This window comes from Hirundo rustica, chromosome 6, assembly GCF_015227805.2.
Source record: "Hirundo rustica isolate bHirRus1 chromosome 6, bHirRus1.pri.v3, whole genome shotgun sequence".
Lineage (NCBI taxonomy): Eukaryota > Metazoa > Chordata > Aves > Passeriformes > Hirundinidae > Hirundo > Hirundo rustica.
This window is the reverse complement of record NC_053455.1, coordinates 31,927,136-31,949,404: the sequence shown is the minus strand read 5'-3', so window position 1 is coordinate 31,949,404 and position 22,269 is coordinate 31,927,136. Positions and strand designations below refer to the sequence as shown.

At 43.1% G+C, this 22,269-nt stretch overlaps 1 protein-coding gene across 3 annotated transcripts in view; it reads right to left on the bottom strand.

The window, feature by feature from the left end:
• PLEKHH1 (pleckstrin homology, MyTH4 and FERM domain containing H1) overlaps window positions 1-11,605 on the bottom strand; it is a 54,648-nt gene extending 43,043 nt beyond the window's left edge. For 2 of the 3 annotated variants that reach the window (XM_040067281.1, XM_040067283.1), the window contains exons 1-2: window positions 11,382-11,605; window positions 1,693-1,868 (exon numbers count right to left, since the gene is read on the bottom strand). In XM_040067281.1, coding sequence (XP_039923215.1) covers window positions 1,693-1,868; window positions 11,382-11,436 — 231 coding nt within the window. In that variant the 5' untranslated portion in view covers window positions 11,437-11,605. Of the gene's footprint in view, window positions 1-1,692; window positions 1,869-7,282; window positions 7,352-11,381 lie in introns of those variants that run through there. The other variant, XM_040067282.1, reaches the window with a different exon arrangement.
• Between the last annotated feature and the right edge of the window lie 10,664 nt (window positions 11,606-22,269).

Below are 22,269 nucleotides of genomic sequence, written 5' to 3'. Positions count from 1 at the left end.
CTCCCCTTCCCACATGACATTCAGAGTTGGGAATTGCAAGCCTGTTAGCTCTTTGACCCTTCAAGTAAAGCTAAAACAGCACCGTGCAAGTAGTTACAGAATAACCTGATCACTGAACCAAGCTACTCCTTAATCTTAGCAAAGGGAACGTCGCTTCAACTAAAAGGCTGGATAAATGGTAGCCAGGCCCTTGAAGCAGATGAAAAATTAATTCTCTGCCATGGCCCACAAACTTCCCTAAAGAGACAGTAAAAAAATACCTGGCAAGTCTGTTCTCCAACAAGAAAGTCTGGTAGGCGGGCTTGTCTCATGTGTGGGTAGTCAGGAAGTTCCTCAAAGCAGAAATTAATAAAGCACAAGGACACAGATCTCATAATGCAACAAACTTACAACCGCTGCATATGGGTACTCGTTGTCTGTACCAAACCTGTTCCACATCTATACATGATTTTTTTTAATGTGCCTTTATCTAATGGACTTTACAACCACTTTCAATGTTTTTCAAGGTAAGTAATCACTAAGGTCCACCTCAGAAGCTAATCTGAAGAGATGAAGAAGCTGCTTGGTATTGCACAACTTCTTAAAATATGAAGGGTGGAAAAAATGTCTCATGCAGTATATGGCAACAGTGAAAATGTAATTACAATGGAAGCAGGGATGAAAATTACTCCACTCTCAAGTAGCTGTCATCTGGATGTTTTTACATCCAAAACCAACAAACAAGAATATACACATATAAGTTACATAATACAAAACAAAGCAAAAGCAAGTTTAGAACATATCTGTCATCGGGTATAGTAAATTCCAGTCAGCTGTACAGATTTCAACTTCATTAGTAAACTGTTCTCACTTTCCTATAGTAATTGAATATCTGAGCAATCTTGGACTGAACTGAGATAATGTAAGCCACACTTTGAAAAAAAGGAGCCCCAGAGCAACCTACAAATTGGGACTTTATACAAATTCAGCAAAAAAAGCTTTAATACTAATTGAAAAACAACACCATTTAAGGTAAAGAAAAACCACAAAATATTCACACCATGACAAAAGCAAAAAACCAAAACTCCAACAAAATCCTCAGATCTTTACCAGTTCTCTCCTCTAGGATGCAAACAAACTCATCTGGGAGCACTTGAAAGAGATTAGTAGGAGATGTCTCTAAAACCACAGATGCCATGTAAGTTTCTAACATCCAGATCTCAACATATCTGGCCTTGCTCTTCATTTTCCCCAGAATGTTTTGACTGGATATGAAGTGTTATTCTAACACTATGGCAATACACGTATCCCTGTCTGGGCTTTTAACATTATATCATAATTTGCATTCGTCCAAGTTTTTCTGTTGCCAGCCAAATCCTGATCCTGTTGTTCTTATCCAAAACATCCATCTTAGTTCTGCAGTTGTCTCAGTCACTTTAGATATCCAGAATCTTGCTGGTACAGTTTTTTCCACTAGAGTCCAAATACTTGGTGATTTTGCAGTAAACAAGGCTAATTCTTATTATACCACTTTACACCACCGTGACAGCACATCTCTGCATCTCAACTGATAAGCAGAGAGCAAAGATGCACTGTAATCAAGGAAGAAATCCTCACTGCAAGTAACAGATATATTGGATAACTCTGCATTTACTATTTTTTGCTTTTGTGTCATAACTCACTGCAAAGTAGAAGAAGTCACCTCTGCCTCACCTTCTCAGCCAACAGCTCTCGGATCTTGCTTGCCTGCAAGCGGAATTTGAAGAGCTGGGACTCCAACACAAGGCATCGCTTTTGCCAGTCCATACAGCTGCCATTCTCCACTGTGAGTTCTGCCATTGTGAAGTTAATCATCCATTTAGGATGTCGTCGAAGTTGCTCTAAAAATCCTACAGAATCGAAGGGGAAAAAAAGTGTATATTTTAGAAGGACAAATTTATCACCTCTGTGCCTAGTTTTTCTTGGTCCCTCTTATAGAACTGGCAATGAAGGCCATTTCTTCTCCAAGCAGAAGATGAAGCAGAACTACAGAGTCACTGATATTGCCCTCTGCCAGAGGTCACTCTTAATGGATAAACGTTTACCTTTAGAATGAGTAAATAATTTACTAATGCATTATAATGTATATTCCAGAAACAACCTCTACTGCCACACTTACAGTCTTGCTCAGCCTCTACCCAGAGATTAGGAGTATTTTTTTATTCCTGCCTCCTTTGTTCCAGCACAGCTGTAAACTCTCAAGTCACTAAAACGTCCTGCCTCAGGTATCACAGACACATTTTCAGCTTGGGTCACCAGTGCCTTATCTCATACAGACTGTGTTAAGATGATGTGATGCATTAAGCAACTGTTCCCAATCCCTAACTACTTGACACAGTCAGTTGACAATGAGCGTGCAAATGCCCCAGTATCTAAACAATTGCTCTGTTAAAATAAAGAGAATCCATACAGGAATAAGTTAGGGCAAAAGTCAAACCTTGCTGCTCTACTGAAGTCCTTGTAGATATCAAGAGATATATACAGCCCCAGAAAATTGAGAAAGCTGTAGATTTTGAAGATCTTTTATCTTCCTACTCAGTAACAGTTTAGACATTTCCAATACATTGTACTTAACACACAAAAAATCTAGATAGTACATGCTCTTAGCCAAATTCAGGTATTTGTGAACAAAAAGCTCAACTCAGAGTGTGTAGTTCAACAGCCAGCTATATTACCAAACAATAACAAATGTTTACAAAGCTAGAACAGCCATTAGCTCAGCTTCATCAGAACAATTAAGTCCTTACTTATTAAAGGATCTTCTCACCAGCTCACAGGTAAACTCACAAGTCTCAAACAGTGACAGACCAAGGAACACTCCAGGATTTGGGAAAAAGCAACAAAGTCACTTAGCCCCACTGCCCTTACATCTGCCTTTCTTTGCAGAGAGGAAAAGTTTAAGATGTTCCTCCAGTTGTGCCCACTTGTCAGTGTACCTGGTCCATGTTTTGCATGTAAGACTTGAGATTCAAATTAGGGAGCATACATAACAGTGTGAGTATACACACCACAACAAGCCACTATCCAGTTATATGTCCAATGTTCTGAGTTAAGGTAGACACATTTTATACCCTTTGGCTATAAACATTACCTGTGAGTTATTTTATGTTCAGGTTGCTTTGTTCAGTAATAGAAGGTTTCCCAGACAGCAAGTGGCCTACTTTTCCAATGACTTATGAAACACTATTCTAGAAGATAGTTCAAGTAAAACAAGACAAAGGTATGCTCATGTGTAGTACTGCAGCACTGAAAACATTCTACAATAGGAAAGAAGATCACTTTCCTACAAGCAGCACACTTAGTGCTTTACAGAAATAGAGACCATCCTTTTCCACAGCCCATCCAGCACATTGCTCTAATCTCTAGCATTAACTCCTTGCCAGGCATTTAACCAGGTTACCTTTGGTACAGTGTTTCCCTAAAAGGTAGTGCTATCAGTCCTTCCCAAGCCAAAGGAGTGTACTAAGGCATGGAAGGATCCTACAGTACTCTTAAGTCTGTTTACAGCTAACTCTGTTTTGGACATAAATAATAATTCAGCTCTCAAATGAAATTCCGTTCTCTTTCATACAAGTGTAAGGAGCTTCTAATCTTTATTAATAAAGTTTAAATCCAAATGGATGGGATGGACTTTAACGACACAAAGCAAAATGAAAGTAATGTACCAAACAACTTACTCCAAAGCAAAAGTAATTTTCCCACGCAGACGGTAACTTCTGGTTGAACTAAAATACAATTGTTCCAAGTAGGGGGTCTAGGATGAGATAGGTGTCCTGAATCATTACATTTTATTCTTTATCACTACAGACAACTGCATTTTATAATCCCTTTCATAAATGAACACTGCCCCTCCCTACAACCATGCTGGCAGTTCTCCCACTATTCCTACTATTCTAGAACCTCACGTCTCTAATGAGTTGCCTTCCAATTACTAGCATAAACATAATCATAACAAGCTTGTATCTGTTAATTCTTGTAGATTATTGCCCTTCAGTTTAGCTAGGTTTTTTTTATTTACCCCTTGATATATTTATAGTTATGAAAAGCTTCTCCTTAAGGACCTCAATTTGCAAGGCTAGAGACGAGGGGCTCCTTTAGACTCTTATGAAAAGCTCCCTGCTCTCCCTCTGTACCTGTTCCAGCTTCAGTGCACATCATATAAAAGAGATGGTCCTTCTCTTCTTCCTCCCCTTCATGGCCATGGGTGACCACAACTGCACCTGAAAGGGAGCATGCACCCACAACAAAGCCTTGTGTAAAGGCATTTAGTACTTTCCCGTCTCCTAGGGCATGCCTCATCTGATTGCATTTGCCTTTTTCACAACCATACTGCACTGGTGGCTGACATTCATAGGCAAACTGACACAACTGGAACAGAGGAATCTCAGCTGACTTTACCTTTGTAAATGGCAGATTTGGGAGAGCAGAAGGGTAATTACAAATGGACTGGACCAGATTAATAAAGCTCAGGTCTGTGCCAGATCTCCGAAAGATTGAATTCTCTGTACTACAGGCCATTGTGGTACCACACAATAAGACAAGAGGCAACAGGCAGAAACTGATGCACAGGAACTTTCACTGGAACATAAGGAAGAACTTTTTTTATTGCACAGGTGACTGAGCACTGGAACAGGTTGCCTGGAGAGGTTGTGGAGTCTCCTCACTGGAGATACTCAAGAACCATCTGGATGCAATCCTGCACGATGTGCTCTCAGATGGCCCTCTTTGAACATGGATGTTGGACCAGACAACCTACTGTGGTCCCTTCTGACCTTAACCATTCTGTGATTGCAAAATTCAACATGACCATGGAGATTGATTAGTATAACTATATGTTATATTTGTAATTACAGGCATCATTTTTATGGATCACTAAATTTAAAAGGCAGTTTGGGTTTCGGTATCTGGAAGAAGTCTTACTGTTTATGCAACTGAATATTTTCCTCCTCTACTAATTTTCAAGTGTGGTCTTCCAGGTTTTGTGCCCACTTTATTACTACTTCTAATGTGTAATTTTGTTTTGTGTCATTAGATTAATCCCCTGTGTCAGAAGCCAATTCTACCAGGAAAATATCTACCACCTAACCGCCCCCTCTTCAGCACTGTGTTGTCACATTCTCTTCTGTCATTTGTCTATCTTACCATTCTTCTATTAATCCCCATCTCCTCCACTTAAGCTAATAACTTTCCCATGTGTCATCGTTCAAATGAGTTCTGAAGGCTGGAGATTAGAATTATAGCTTTTCCCTTACACTTATTCAGAGAAAGATATTGTATCACAATGTCTAATATTTACCTCTAGAGTACAACTTTATTTACAAAATTTATTCTGCTTTTTCATTTACTATTAAAATGCATTGTTCCTTCTCCCCTGTTCTTCTGAACATAAGCAGTTCATCTGTACTCTGTGAATTACAATATCAATTTAATTTTGACAGGCTGACTTTAAATCACTTCCACCTGATCTGCCATTTCTGATGTCCTTTTTTGTAAGCCTTAACCATCTTTTTTTAGTATATTCTTTGATTCCCCTTCCTCTCCTAGATATTGGTCCTTTTCATATCAGATAAAGAATTTAAATGGAGACATTTATATAAAAAAATCTCTTTTTTCCCTTATGCATATGAAGCAGGTGGGAGCCAGATATTTTCAGAGGCAGTACTCCTATTTTAGGTACTTAGAACATAGAAGACAGCCACTCTGTTCAAACAGGCTGAGATTTTCAAAACTTCATTCTTCAATGCACACAGCCACTTCTTGAAGAGCAGCTTGATTTTCAGTGTTAAGTATCCAACAACTGTCAGTGACAATAATGGCAGATAAAAAGCCCTTAAAACTCAGTGGGGGGAAAAAAATTACTCAACCACCTGCTAAATGCAGTCAAAATTAGAAGTCTTGTGGTATATATACACATATATATGTAAGTTTTGACCAATGTCAGAGACAGTTCTGACCCTAAATGCCATATCCAAAATAAATATGATCATATTTACTTGGAATGTCCATATCCAGTTGTAATTCTGATGAAGCTGAAATTTAAATCAAGATGTCATGTGTCTGGGATTTTTCTTTGTGTTTTTAGCTACAATCAGCTGAAGTTGCAGATGTAGGTGGATCCAGAACTAGAAATCAAAACACTTAGGAGATTTTGTACACTTACACCTGAGAAGCCGAAACAATCAATCAATGTGAAGACTTTCAGATGCAGATACAAATACAAGTAAAGTGTTTTCAGCTTTGTTTATGGAGTGCAAACGATAAAGAGAGGTGAAGCACTATTTCCATATTCCAAGTGCGAGTGTCTGCTCAGCTCAGCAACAGATTTACACAGGCTGTCAAAGGGGATTCACAGCACAGGGGAACTGCAGCTCTTAGCACCTGCCCATAAAAAGCACCAGACCCTGTCTGAAAACCAGAGATGAATACCACTCTAACTTTCTTACTACAAAAGCAATCAGCAGAAAAGTGATAAACGTAACATATGAAAGCGAAGACATTTCTTCCCATGTCACTGAACCGGCATCAAGAGGGTCAGCAGTACAGACCATGGGCAAAACTCAGCGGGGAAATCCCGTACTCTTTATCAACACCCTGTCCTCAGCCACCTCACTTTCCACTTCATACACGTCCCACCCTCAGCTCTTTAGCACTGAGGCCGTTGGAATTGTTCAGCCACGCAGACATTTCCCGCTCAGGACTGCGGCCTGAGAATGTCCAGAGCATGGGCGGGGAGGGGCGTGGGGGGGGAAAAAAAAAAAAAAAAAACACAAAAAGCTGTGGAAAGGGCAAGCAAAAGTCTTGTCGCGGACCTGGGGTGGAAGGGAGCGGGAAATAATTTCCCCTCTACATCTGAGCAGGTGGCTTAGCTAGTAAAAATGCCTGGAGGCAGGAAGAAAGGCTCCCAGTTGTGCCATTCTACCTGCGGAGGTGTTGCCCCGCACACCGAGGCTTAAGGAAGGCAGAAGAGACCGCAGAGCTTACACACTTGGGCTGCATCTTCCCCTTCGTGTGGCCATTTCTCCCCCCACTTCTTCCATGCCCCCTTAGGCCAAAGTCCCAGACCCGAAGGCAAACCTCAGTTAACAGAGATGACACAACATCGCCCCCAGAACGCTCTCGCCAGTCCCCTTACGGTCACCTTCGAAGAAAGACAAGCCGGGGTAGAAAGGCTGTGCCAGCCAGCCCCGCGCAGACCGGCCCTCCGGAGCCCCCGGCCGCCCTCTCGCCCCTCGGGGGCCCGGGGCGCCTCCCCGCCCGCGCTCACCTTGGCCGGCGCGGGGGTCTCTGCCCGGCGGGGCAGGACGGGCGCAGCCGGCGGCGTCCCGGGGCTCCCGAGCCGCGGCGCGGCGGGGCCAGCCCTGGCCGCGGGCGGCTGCGCGGTGCCGGGCGGCAGGCAGGTGCCCGGCACGGCTCCCGTCCCATTCAGCACTTTACCATTCTCTCCCCGGTTTCCTTCGGGCGGGAGAGCCCGGCTCAAATATCAGAGCCGGCCCTCCCGAGGAGCGCAGGAACTGACATCAGCCGCCCCGGGCTTTTAACCCCTTCCCGGGCTCGGCGGAGAGGCAGGTGGGGCGGGCAGCGCAGGGCGCCGGGGCGGCCCGGGGCACAGGAGTGGCAGCCGCGCTCTGCCCCGGGAGGGGACATCCCCTTCTCCACCCACCTTGCACCCTCAGAGACTGCCACCGAGTTTCCAGAGATCTCCCTTGCAGTCATCTTCCAGCCCTCAGGGCTGATGCTGCCCAAACCGCCCCCAGACCACCAGGGCAGCGGCGTTTCCGTGGCAAGGAGCTGCTACCCAGAGAAGCACGCTGGCCTTGCCGCCACTGCAGCCCTGAGGGGCTGGCAGTTCGTCCGAATCTCCAGATGGAGCACCCAGCACTCGTTGTAGGCAGCCCCAGGGTTGGTGCCACAACAGAGATGAAAACCAAGCTAGTGCAATGGTCTCCTGACCAGAGGACACCAAACTGCACCATGTGCTTTGGCCATTTCTCACATAAAATGGCTTAAAAAACAGGTTCGAGGCCTCAAGCATTTCTAACGATAACCACCAGCATACAAAATATGTTGTTCAGGCATCAGGCCATCACTAACTGAGCTAATTTACATGCAGCAATGCCTTATATGAATATATGGTGACATACAGGAGTATAAGGAGTATATTGCCTGTGTTCTACCAAGAACTGGTGATATCTCACTGCTTCGGGAGGCCGAAGGCTGGCATTGAGTATGTGCACACAGCATGTGCCGCTGGCTGCGGCCCTGTGCCCTGGCCACTCCCTGACACCCCAGGCTGGCCAAGCCCACGCTCTCTCCCTTTGTGCTGAGCAGACAAGAGCGTGCAAATGGAAGTAAAAGGGACTGGAGATAGATGGAGATTGTGATATGTAATATAAAGTTAATTCGCATTCGGTCTGAATTAAACTTTGTAAAATATAAAACGTACTTGGGATTTGAAAAGCGGAATGTGAGGGGGACATGGAGGATTGAGAAACTGGGGAGGGGTGTGTGTTTCTGCCGGGAAACCATCAGAACACTCGTTTACTCAGTGAATAGAAGAAGTGACCAGATAAGACGTGTCCCGTCCCGCCCCCCGCCCCCCCCCCCCCCCCCCCCCAGAGATGAACCTGCTAACAATGCAGCGATCAACACCAGATAGGTATCTTATCTGCTCCAGCTGAGTTTTACATCTCTGAACACCACTCCAGAGAAAGCAATCAAGACATTGTTCCACCCCAGGAAACCTATTCAACTGACCAGAGACATGGACACGAATATCTGATGAAGCAGAAGGGACACGAGGAGTAAGGTAACTCCTCCTCCTTAGCAGAAAGACTGTATAAAAGCCAGAAGCTCGAGACACACTTTGTGAACAGGGTAGCTTCGGAGCGATAGAGTCTGTTTCTGTGTTCACCCAGTGCCGAAACCCGGGTTCAATGCTGTTCCTTTTAATTGTGGTTGTTAGAGACTGAGTTTAAGTCTTGAAATAAAACTCTATATTTTGATTCACGAAATTGGGCTTGATCATTTATTACAGAGATGGCAGGATGAAATGTCCCCAGAGATGTGGCCCTCAAATCAGTGTGTTTCAAAGAAAAAGGCCCTTTGTTCTGGGTCAGGTTTAACAACTACTTGTTACTTATTCCAGTGTCAGGCACTTTCATCAGAGATACTTTTAAAATGTCTATATGAGGCTCCCCTCAGTGGAAGTAACAGCCGTCCTTCTGATGTGTATCTTCCTGGCCATTTTCCATAGACCTTTCACATGGGCCACTTTGCTGCCATGGAAGCTGGTCTCGTCTCGAGAAAGTGAGTCTGGCTTGTTGGGGAATAGCTGCAGCAGAATGATGATATGGTTGTGAGAGATCCATGAATGCTCTGAAACTGTACTTTGGCAACTGTTGAGACTACTCATGCAAAACGGGGCAGTCTGAAATAAGCAGGCTTCAACAATCTATGAAGGAAGCACACAGAAGGACTGAACAAAATTATCTCCTAGGATGATAAGCAACACTATTCACTAGACATGGTTAAACAAGATCTTAAGAGTTGTTATCTGGCTCACAGATACTGCCTGGTTCGAGATCTGCTGTTTATTAAACTTCCATTGTAAACTTTTTCCTCCCATTGATAGCGTGCTTTCACTGATGTCTCGGCAGAGAAACATTGGGTACCAAATCACTTACTATGCAAAAATGAAGAGACTGATGTGATTAAGTGGTTAAAATGTAAAAATATAACTAAAAACATAAGGTCAAGATTTGGACACTGGAGTGAAAGGCAGACTCTGAAATCTACACCTCATTATCCAAAAAAGTAGTCAGATTTCCAAAGACTCTGAGGACCCTGCAGTTCCCTAAAGACGGTTTTGCTTTAGGTTTCTCATCTGTTTCCAGTTCCATGGGAATTTGGTTGAACGAAGCTGCCCGTTCCTAGCTAAGAGACAAAGCATGCATTACAGAGCTTGTTCAGGCAGAGAGTAGGATAGCACTACACAGAAATGGCTGGAGAGCTAAGTGGTGATAGGCAAAGAACTGAAAAGAAACAGGCATCTGGTGAAGAGCTCTCCCACTCGGACAGCTGAGCAGGGAGAGGCAGGAATACAGGCAGAGATCAAGCTGGCTGTTAGGACAGTATCACCCAAAGAGATTCCTTCAGCAATTCCCAGTAGAATGGACTCCAGTTGCCTACAGTCTGCATTAATCATTATGCCCCGTGATCAAGGAATTGTAATAAATAACAAGAAACAGCAAAATTTGTGCCTCCCTATAAGTATTTCAGAGGCCAAAATGTAGCTTCATGCTTTATAGAGTCCACTCCTGAGCTGAAGCTGGCCAAAGTGAAAAAAGGAGCTATTCCCTTCATGCTCCCATCCTATTCTTGCTCCTTTCAACCACAGTATGCAAGCACAATATTTCTTAATCTGAATTTTATAAGGTATTTTTATTTTTCCCTTAAAGGCACTGGTCAAGTTCTCTCATTTGCACCAGCAGAGCAAACCAGATCATATCACTCAGTGAAATGTCAATAACTGGCCTTGTGTTTTTCCCAGGCAATGAAGCTTGACTGCCAGGACATTCCTCAGCCACTGAACTTTATACAAAGTACCTCCCTAAGAATTGCCTGTGCACACCTTGCTTTAACCCCTGGAGGCCCAGAACCACATCAGCACTCACATAGCAATGTTCTGCCATGTATTTAAAATAATTATTTTTTAAAGCTGTGCCTCCTTATAGCTTCTGTTGCTCTTGTTAAAGTATTTAACAAAATTATTATTAAAAAAACCTAAATCATGGTTTCTATTAAATGATGCAAACAGAAAAACAGTTTGACTTCAGCAGGAGAAGGTTGTAAGAACAACCAGTAGTATCTCACTGTTCCCAAATGATTTCCCTTGGCAGTTGTCTTTAATATGGCTGCTCAAGCACTGTATGTCGGGTCTTTCCAATCTGCAGACAAATCATTCAGCAAAAAGTAAAATTTACTATAAACAGCAAATATCTTATTGACAAAACAAACTCTCTGGTCAATCCAAGAGAACTAGCTTGGCACTGTTAAACTATCCTTATCACAACACAAGCAGAGGCTGCTTTGTTCAGAGCACCGTATCCAAGATACCTAAATAGAAGGACAAAGAGATAAATGAGAGCGAGGAGTCAGAAATGAGAGCAGAATGAACTCTTTCTCTTAGTAAGCAAAGTTGTCATAGTTCTGCAGGTGGGAGAGAGCATTGTGTTCCAGACACAGTGCTGCTGAAAACTTACCAAAGGGCAAGGACACCAGCCAGACCATAAGTTCAGGTGTCAGAGCCCCACTGAAGGCTCAATCCTGTGTGGGAAAAAACTTGCACAAAAACAAAACAGTACCTTGAAACACCTGTTTGAGATACTTGTCACACTCCACAAGCAGCTTAGGCTTCATATTGTAGTTCTCTAAATTCCACCTGTGTCAGAGGCTTAAAAATGTTGAAAATGGCCTTTGTGCCTAGTTCCCTTACTCTTTCTCCAGGGTGTGCAGTGTGCTGACAGACACAACCCAGAGTTGCAACCCCCTGCCTTTCTTCTCTTCTAATCAGCAATGACAAGTTCATGCAGCATTAAAGTAAGAGACTGGCAGCTGTGGATCACCTTGCTGTATAAACCAGTTGCTTGTGGGAGGACCCAGTGGGAGGGCCAAGAAACCATTGCTCTCCAGTACTTTGCCAGCTGATTTTGATCGTATTTTTGGTCATCTCGTCACACTTGACACACAGACACTCGTGTGCACTATTCAAGCCAGAACTTGAGCAAGAACATATGCTTTATATATACAGTCTTGACTGGAACAGAGCAAAACAATGGAGAATTCTCGTTTTCCTGAGGGAGTCATCCCAGGAGCAACACAAGTGCTATTCTCAGCATTAACAGTTCTTGCCTGTTTCATCTTTGGGTTTCTCCAGTTTCAGCTTCTAAGTACCAGATTTCACTATGACGTTTTCCAGTAGATTAAGAACCCATTAACTATCATTAAAGTAGCCTGTGATAAAAAACTTAATTTTCTCCTCTATAAAATACACAGATGTAACATCTCTCACAGTAATTAATATTTTCTAGTGCTTGTATTCCCATAGGTTTATCTAGATCATAGATTAGCAACCTGATCTTTAAAAGTTGGTTTGGGATTTTTTCAGCATTCTCATGTGTGCCTGTTCAACTCCCGTTTCAGATCAGGGAAGAAAGGAGGATGGCGTGTGGGAGTCTTCAAGCTGTGAAGAAGGAAAACAGTCCTTACAAGTGTATTTGTTTTGTATGGTCTTTTTGTGTATGGCATTGGCTGGTATGTAGCCCCAAAGGTTCCCATGTCCCACAGCACACTTTGACTCTGTGTCTGAGTCCACAGGCTACCGCTGTGACTGCCGTGCAAGTGGTGCTGCACATCATGCATGTCACAGGTAAACTGTGTTAATCCAGGTGCTGCAAGTTCAGCAGACAGAGCTGGCTCAACAGCACTCAAAAAAACCAAATTTTGCTGCCTTTAGGATGGGAGGCCTAGCTGCTCCTGCCAAGGGGAAGGAGGCATAGAAAGAGAGTGGTGGAGCTGTGACAAGGTGCTGGAAGCAATCAGGAAGAGCCCTGGAGAGTTGGACCTGCTGCTCTGGCAACCCTAGTGCTATGAGAGAGGGCCACATCTGCTGCTGCAAGGGACAATCCATACCCCTCAGACCTCCCTTGAATGGCAGCAACAGGTCTTTCCTTCCAGGGGGAGGGAAGCTCAGGCAAAGTAGGCAACAACCTATGGTAATTTTGCTTCCCAAGGTACCCTGTGAAATGCCAGGAAAATACCTATTTACAGAGCTGTCTGGAAGCACAATGCAAAAAGCTGCACCAGAGAAAGAGATCTAAACAACATGGGCAGCAGGGAACCAATTAATTTATAGATTACTTGTTTGAATTCCAGCCAAGTAAAATAAATAACCACTGGTCAGCTACCCTCTGGCAAGCAGCAGCAGCAGCAGTGACAGCTGTATGGACAGACTAGTCATCTCAGCCCCATTCTTAAACATCATCTGTCTGTGGGGCATGTTTATTAGGGGTGAGTGCTGCAGGTAGCCAGAGGAGCTCCATGGAACATAGACCCCTATTGCTGCTGTTACAGTTCTGCACCCACTCATCACTGAAAATAGCTTCTCAGCATAAAAGAGAGAACCCATGTCTTATCGTTGCTAGACTCGTGAAAAGAGTTGCTGGATTGAAGAAATCTGGGTCGGCTAGGAGAAGGTGTGGTCCCTGTCCACAGCAGAGCTGGGGGAAAATGCTATTTCTAGACTTGTTACATCAATACTTCTAGTAAAGACCAAAGTAGGTCCCAGCTTGCCCTCTGTTTGGGTGCTGATTGAAGAACCTTGGAATGGGCACCTTGGGCAGCTCTGTGGTCAGAGGCAGGGGAAGATGCACAAGACAGCCTCTGAAGGAGAATCCCTGCCCTTCCACAAACAGTAGGGTGGCCTGTACTGGTTGGCAGTGGGGGAGAGAAGACACTAATAACAAATGGGGCTAGTCTGTGGGAAGGGTTTTGGCTGCCTTCCCAGTATTGCACTGAAGTTATGTCTACAGCTGCCAGATGTCATGATGGGGTGTGGAGACAAACATGGTTCCCTGCCATAAGGACTCCTACTTGCAGAGCTTTTCTTGCTGAAACCAGGGTGCAGGTTGTCCTCCGTGAGAGTGCAGCAGGGGTTAGCTGGAGAGGTTTTTGGCTCTGCTCCTGGCCTCACACCAGAGCCAGGCACACAGTTCCCAGATGTATGTGATCTTTGCTCTGGGATTTTTCACATTTGTCAAGGCATTGTTTAAAGGGAGGAATTATTTCACTTCCGCATGGAGGGTGGAAATGTCAAGAGCTCCTGCAGAGATCCCTCTGCCTGCTTCTCCCAGGAGGGGTCATCCCTGGGTGAGCAGCATTGGAGGGAGCTCAATCTCTACACAGATGAGATCCCCAGACAATGCACTCTCAGAACGGTGGTTGTTGAGATTCCCTGGCATGACTGTTTCTGGCAGTTTCCATGGTGATGCACAAACCCAGCACAGATCTCTTTGGGGAGGCAGATAATAGAACATGATAGTGCATGTGCCTGGGGAGAGTGTAATAACACCACTTTTATACTATCAACTGAGTTCTAGGGTCGCTCCCTTCCTGAGCTGGTAAGGAAAGCATTTCTGTACCCTTCTGTAAAGGGCTCAAAGCAGTAGCTCCCACTTGTAAGTGTTACAAGCTGCCATAGGCAGGTTCAAATGGTATTGCAAATTGGGTTTTGTGGACAACACTGGCAAGTGATGTCAGCAGTCAGCCCAGGCAAGCAGTGTCTGATAATACTTTGAATGCTTGGGGTAAGTGGGAAGCTCTGATGAGGAGCCGAGGATGTATCACAACATGGTCCGGCATGCAAGCACCTACACAGGTATGACATACCTGTAAATTTAAGGTACCACCACAGTACCATGCCACCAAGCTCTCAAGATCTAACCCTGCCCACTTCTTCATTACAGAAGCAGCAAGTGTTACTGAGCACACTCTTCACTATGCAGTTTGGAGGTGCCTACCTTATACCCACTTACGCCTTTGCATGCAGCAACAATTGCCAAACAGCACAGTGACCAGGATGAGAGGACATGGAGGGAATGTGTTGAAGGGTAGCTTTCTGATCTGCATTGTTTTCACGATTCAGCTTAAGATGCCAGAAAATTCTGGAGGGGAGGAGTAAAAATTATAAAGGATAATATGGCTTTCAAACACAGCCAACATGCATCTTAAAAAGGAAACCTAATTTTGTGTGCCTCCACCTCTGGGCAAAATGTTCTTGGCTTGGTTTCAAAGGTGCTGGGAAATTCAAGGGTTGGGTTTCTCTGAAAACCAGCCCCAGGGTGCATGCAACAGGGTGACCTGGAAAAGGTGCCAATTTTGAAAATGTTATCTTAATTTAATTTTTTTTTCATTTTGTAATTTTCTATCAATGAGATCTCCCTGGGAGGCTCAGAGATTGAACTAGAACTTGTCTTTCACTCTTCACTACCTGAAGCAGGAATCCTTGTAAGAGAAATGGCACCTTAACTGTAGATTTAGATGGCACTTGGCTTTCATTGCACTGACTGCTTTCATTGCGCTGACTCCCACTAATTCCTCATGCTCTGCTCTTTTGCCCAGAGTCCTGTGGGTCCACAGGGGCGTTTTTGAAGCCAAGGTCAGTGCCCAGCCTCTCCCTCTGTCTGTGATCACCTCCCCAGCTCTGGGGCAGCCCTGTAACCTCAGTCTCAGTGTACATGTGTAACTTCAGTCTTGGTGTAGAGGTGATCCGTGTTTCCTTGCTCCCTCAGAAGCCCATGCCAGGATGCAGCACTAGACAGACAGCCAATTAAAGCAGCTCCAGCAGCTACAACAAAAACTGAGTTAGGGCCTTCTGCAAAGGATGTTGTGAGTCATTTTTACTTACTTGTTTAATTAGTGTTAATTGCACACAGTAGGAGGTCAGAACTCTGCCTGCAAATGCTCAGTTGGCTGTGAAGTGTGAGTTCTCCAGCCACTCTAGAAACTCCAGTCAAGGGGCAGAAGAAGGAGGGGGATTTGCATTTGGTTCCACAGCGTCAGTTTCATTCAGAGCGCATGAATGACGCTGGGAATTTTTTCTCTGGACCAGAAGGAGGTAGAGAACAAGACGTTTAGGCTCTCTCTCATCCAGAGAGCCACCAAGAGGGTTGATGCGCACCTTGGGCCCCCTCTGCACCAGAGACCTTGGCACATCTTCCTAGCCGCACTGGAGGTGCCTCTCGAGGCAGGCATGGGCACTCCACCCCTGTACCACATACGAGGACTCGCTGTGGGTACCTGAACTGGTGGGGGCGAGGGGGTGGGAGTGTTCAATTCCACTTTTCCCTTTTGGGGTTCTCTTTTTGTCAGAAGCGTCCTTCCATTTGTAGCTATTATAACACGTACTGGCAGTATTGCCGGTCTGTGTCGGCATTTCCGCGCGGTGCCGTGCCCGCTCCCCGCTCCCCGCTCCCCGTGCGCAGTCACGGCCCGGCAGCCGCTGCCGCCGTGCTCCGGCGCCGCCTGGCGGCGGGAGGCGGCGCGGCGGGCGGCGCTCCGCGCGGCGGGTTCGTTCCCGGCTTTGGGCTGCCCGAAATCGAGTGTCCTGAGAGTGCCGACGCTTTCGGCTGGTTTCTGCCTTCCCGGGGAAACAAACTTCCCAGCGGGAAAGTCGGGCATCGCCCTCTTACAGACATAAAGACAACCTCTGCTAATTAAAACGGATAGAGGTCTTTCTTCATCTGGAATAAGCAGAAACCTTGGATCAGGCAAACAACCCAGGTAGTTTCTTGGGACCATTATGGGGGTACAGCTCTGTGGAGAAAGGGAGTATGAACGACCAAAATTTGTTAGGGGCTCCTATTGGAGGGGTGCTAAGACTTAGTCCAAACCATGTCTCTGAGACATTGGATGCACATACTAACATATAATCCCGACTCGGTGGGCACTTGGGTAATTATTCCTAAAAGGCACATATGCACTGGATCGTTTTGCCACATAAATACAAGGGAGTAGGAAAAAGTGTTCCTAAGTCAATGATTGCATATATTAGCTATGTTCAGTCATTTGTTCAAAGAACTATCTTCTCTTTGGTCCAAATCTGCAAAGCCCTTAAGACTTGTTTTCCCTAATATTTGTTAAAGTTGGACCCACTTCCACTCTTAAAACAGGTCAAAATTCAAGCCTGATGTTTCTGTAGAAACCACTTGTCTCCTCTCAGCCTTGATTTTTTTCTCATAAGAGCAAATTGACAAGTCATTACCATTTATATTTGCCCAAATATTATTTATCTTCTCTGAAGATATCACAGAAATAAAAAGACATATATTAAACCTTTCATAAATTAAGAACTTTAACAAAATATTTCTGTGGTGGATCTAAATTATAATGCCATTCTTCTAATAAGCCAAAGTAATGCCACCATTACTGCAGGGAAGGGTTGCTTTTGCTTTTAAATCTAGGAGAGCTTCAGAACATGAACTGCTAGCTTTACATTCCCTCTGCAAAGCAGTGTGGCCATATAGAAATGCAGGGTACTTACTCCGGATTTCTACAGTCTTGTCTGAAATCAGTGTCTACAGTGTTTTATCTGGGCTTAGGTTTATGTTTAAGGTAAACCTGCTGCCATAAAAAGTATTCTGTGAATTGTAGCCGTGTAGGCATATAAGAAGAGAGGATTCAGGACATCTTCCATCAATTTTCCTGCACTGGTTCGGGCAACATACCCCTGCTTGCAAGAGGTTAGGCTCACATGGATTTGTGACAGGGTCATGTCCTTACCACCTCTGCAGAAGAGACAGCACATTTTGGATAGTAGCAGCTGTGTCACTCCTGAAAGCTCATATGTGGTTCTCCCAGAGACCAAAATCTCTGGGAAGTGTCCTGAATTTCCAGTAGCTGCTTACACCACTATCACAAAATCAATCACAGATGGTGCTTTTGATGCTGGCAGGTTGGAAAAAATAATCTCTTGGCTTATATCCTGGGAACATTTGATCTGAATTGACTGGATGGGATTGCGACTGCCCGTCATCTTCTCATTAGAACAGAAACACTTTCCTGACTGCAACAAACATTTGGGCAAGGATGAACACTTTCCTTTAAATAGCAAACTTCAGCCTTAAATAGTTACACTTTGCCCTTGCTGTTTGGCTCTGTTGCATACCAAAGACTTAGCTCTTAGCAACATGAAATCCCATCCTAATGAGCTACTGATTAACAATACCAAGCTCTCTCTGTTCTGGAGCTACAAAGGAGAGGAGCATTTCATACCAAGCCCAATGCAGTTCAAGACTCGTTCTGTGGATTTTTTTTTTTTTTTTTTTTTTTTCCTCCAAGTGGAAAGTAGTCCTGTATGTTAACCCTGAGCCACTCTGTATGAGTAAAAGTGACACTCGAGAAATTAAACCAACCTTAGGAAAATAACTTGCACAAAGCATCAAGACTCATGTACCTTACCTCACTAGAATAAAAAAATATACCAGATGACACAAGCAGCTCTGCTCACCATAAATGCCATTGACTAATGATAAACCTACCAACATGTAGGTTTGCACTTGGTCCTTTTTAATACTATTACATATACTTTCTTCACCCTACAGCGTAGTCCCTAAATTCAAGTCTCTTTCATGGAGCAGTCTCAGGGTACATAGAATGACAAGGCAAAGGTGTTTGTTTGTTTGTTTGTTTGTTTGTTTGTTTGTTTGTTTGTTTGTTTTCCCCCAGCCTTTCAGGAAAGCATGTTACAATCTGTTTCACTTACAATCCTTGAAACTTTGACCTAATTTCCATCTTACAAACTTATTCCCAATGACAACATTATTTGCAATAATGAAGACTGTATGATGAGCCAAAATAGGTTTGCTTTGAATTCTAATATTTTGTGGTTATATAGAATTCTGTAGTTTTCTGTACATTGTGAAGTTGTGCAACCCATGTGTTCACATTCTTTAAAGGAAGTCTTTTTATCTTTCAGAGTGAACAAAAGAACCCCTTCTTGAAATGGCTTTGGTGTCTATTTTAAAGGAAAAACTCCACTGTCATATGACACACTCCAACTTGCAGGTAAGTATAAAGCAACCTGGGAAAAAACCTTTCCTCAAAAAGCTTTGTTGATATAAACCTAAGGCTGCAAATCTGAGTCACTATAAATTGGATTGATCCTGTAATATAATATCCAGCAAATCTTCATTTTTCAGATCTCAGTGCCCCTAAAGTGCTGGAGTCAGGGACTGAAATTTGTTGAGCCGATTCCAGCATGTTTTGGTTTTTCAAAATCAATGGGTGCCCCTATGAAGTATCCCTTGACCTCCTGCTCCATGAGGATGCAGATAGCTCTGCAGAACTATTATGTTTTCCTCAGATAACAGAGCTAAAAGACCATGTGCTTAGCCAGCTATGGAGTCTGAATAAGGGCTAGTTGGTAGAGGTTGCTTCCAGGTAAGATTGTTGGAAATTATTAAGTGTCATGGAGAAATCCGTATTAGTTCCTGTCAGTGACAGAGTTTGTATTTATTACTCAGGCTGGTAACATGTACTTTTAAAAATTATTATCTTTGGATACCCAAATACCTAGCATGGACAAGAACCACAGAGAGCTGTTCAGACACTTAAAAGAAAAAAAAAATCTGCAGATAATTTTCTCTCCTTCTTTCATCCAGCAGGTGGGAGGAGATGAACACAAACAGTGAACTATAGGGTTACTTGTTGTAGTGTTCCCTGGGAATGCCTAATTTGCTTGTGCACAACGCAGGGTGTATCCAGTTGCTCTAATTTTCATACGACTCTCTGCCAGCCTCAGGGAACACAGCAGCACCATTTTTTTACTCTCTCGGAAAGAAAGGAGTTGGATGTCAAAGTGTTTGATATTCATGGGTCACGACAAAGGGACACAGGAAACCCAGCAGTGCTTGCTGCACCTTGGGGTTGCCAGCTGGGGTTACAGGCCTGCTGTCAGCACGTGGGGGCAGCTTGGACATTGACATGTCTACCTGCATCTTTTCACTGGCTGTGTACACATCAGTTTTAGATGTTTCTAAGGTTAACTCTAAACACAACTTCTTGGATATTCCAGAAAACAGTGCTCTCCTATGCCAAAAATGCCCTAAAAAAAGATAATCAGCACAAGTCTAGTGAAGATGCTTTGCCAGAAAGTGTTAATTTTGCTGCTGAGATGCGCACTAGGTAATGAGCTTTGGTCTTTTTTCCTTATCCTGATCACGGAGCAAGGGCAGTGAGAACACAGGAACTGTAAAAATTGGGGTAAGGTTGTAGAGACCTGTTGAAGTGTAAGGGAAAAGCAAGGAACACCACAGTCTGACTATGGCAGTAGGGTTTGTGATTTCCTAGTTTATCCAAGTTTTACTCACAGTGCAGTGATGTTTGCAAATAAGTAGCAGCTAAATGTTCACAGAATTATGAGCACAGAAATGTTTTACAGTCAGTGCAATACACTTAGTTTTGGCTCATGCATGGGATTATGCTAGAGAAACAGCTTATTGGGGGATGATGTACTATTTCTTTGTCCTCTGGTCTTATTAGGGGAGTTGAGAAGAACATCAATTGATGGTGAAGTCTGTACCTCTGAGATGGGCTAATAAAGAACCCTTAATTGCTTGTATTAGGATAGACATCCCTTAAGAAAAAAGCCTACTGAAAATGTGGCTGACTCCAAATGGATTTTATAAACTGATTTCATCTTTGGCTGTGTTAACGTATAATAGAATATTTCTCCTTAATAGCATGCCCAATGTTACAACAAAATTTAAAATGGCTTTGAACCAAAAAGCAACTATGGATTTTTTTTCTGAAGAAGTGACATTCAGTCCTGACACTTCTACTCTCAAATTTCCCTTCTATTAGCTTGTATTTTTCCTTTGGAAGGATATAAAAGAAGTCATTTAGTTCTCATTTGCAAAGACAACTACGGAAAAGAAACTTTTGAAAGCATTTGGTGGCACAGGTGTGATAGAGGTCAGATTATAAAAGTGAGATTTACTTATGAATCAGAGCCTAATTTGGGCTTCCTTCTGACTCTCATTAGACCAGCTTAGGATCTGTCTCATGTAGTTTGACAGGATCTTATGAAACAGAATATTCCTAGTTTGACCATCAGTCTGCAATTATTTTGCCTGACTTAAGCTACCCAGGAGTCAAGAAATGAGCCTGAACTACTCATTTGGCTCCATCTATCATGAGTGAGGATAGAGAAACTCAATTAGTCTCCTTAGGATGGAGTGCACCACCATGCAGAAGTGTCCAGTTCTCACGACTGAATAAGCAGAGAATTGCAGCTGTACTGATAAGACTTGGATCAGTCCATAGATAAAGAGTCACAACTAATTGTGCAGATGACTTTTACAGCTGACCTCAAAGGTGCAGCAGGACCTTTGCTTACATTCAGCTCACTTGATCTGGTTCTGTGCTTATATTTCTGAGGATGATTTCTAATGACCAGCATCAGTTTTACTAATAATAACAGAGCTTGGCAGGATCTAGGATTTGGTATCTAGAACATAATTTCTGGTCTCTTCTGGAACAGAAAATTCTGTAGATCTCTGGATGGAATATTGCTAAGCAGGCATTCATAGTCACTGTAAAAGATTCAATAATTTTAAGTTACATTATGACAGAAAATCTAATTTCATTTAGACATATCGTGAACTAAACATTCTACACGATTATGTATTTACTTTATCTCATTAAATTCTTTATGAAAAAATCTTCTTGATAACTTTCCAAAATGAAGATTTACTCTTTAGACAATATTATGGCCATCCATACACAATCTATGCTGAGGCCATACCTATTGATGGGGAGCTTTGCTGTGTAAGATATAGATGAATATTTAATGAAGTAGTTATTTATTTAGCATATCTGTAGAGAGACAGTCTTTTTCATCTGACTCTTAGTTATCAAAAAGATTTGGGAGCATTTAGCTCCCTCCCTACCTGATCCACTGACATTTGTTGGGCTCATGTGTTTACTGTGGGACTGCTACCAGGACAGTGACAGGATCTGAAAACAGAGGAAGGAAAGAGCTACTTTTAATATAGTGCAGTAACATCCTTGTGCATCCCTTTAATGTGTTCTTCATTATACACACATATATGGCAGCTGAAATACATGATGAGATTAGGTGGCTGCTTGTCTAAGCTTCTGGATATTCTTCAGTCCTGTGTGATGAACTTCAAATTTCTTTAGGTCTGAGGCTATCCAGTTGAATGGGAAAAATATTCCTATGTAATGCATTCTGAAAGTGACACAACAGAAATAAGGTAACAGTGAAATATCAGCAACTGTATTCAGTGAAGACTGCAAAAGGTTTGCGAGTTAAACTGTTGTATAACTCATATATTGATTGTTAAGAATAATATTAATTGATGTTAATTCTAAATACAGTCATTCCTGTATTTATTGCTAAGAAGAAATTTAATTGAACCAGCATCCTGAAAATGGCTGCAATAATTTATACAGTAAAATTACTTGGTTTAGTTTGTTTCCAATGAAAAAGTGAAAAACTAGTATAAGAAAGAGTGTGCAAAAAGAGGCTATGCTCTCTTAGGTACAATGTCCCAGTATTTTGAAATTATTAGTAACTCAGACCCAGAGGTGCTTTAATGCATAATGGCTTAATGAACTAAATAATAACAAAACAAAAGATACCATTGTAGAAGAAGAAGAGTCTCTCAGAGA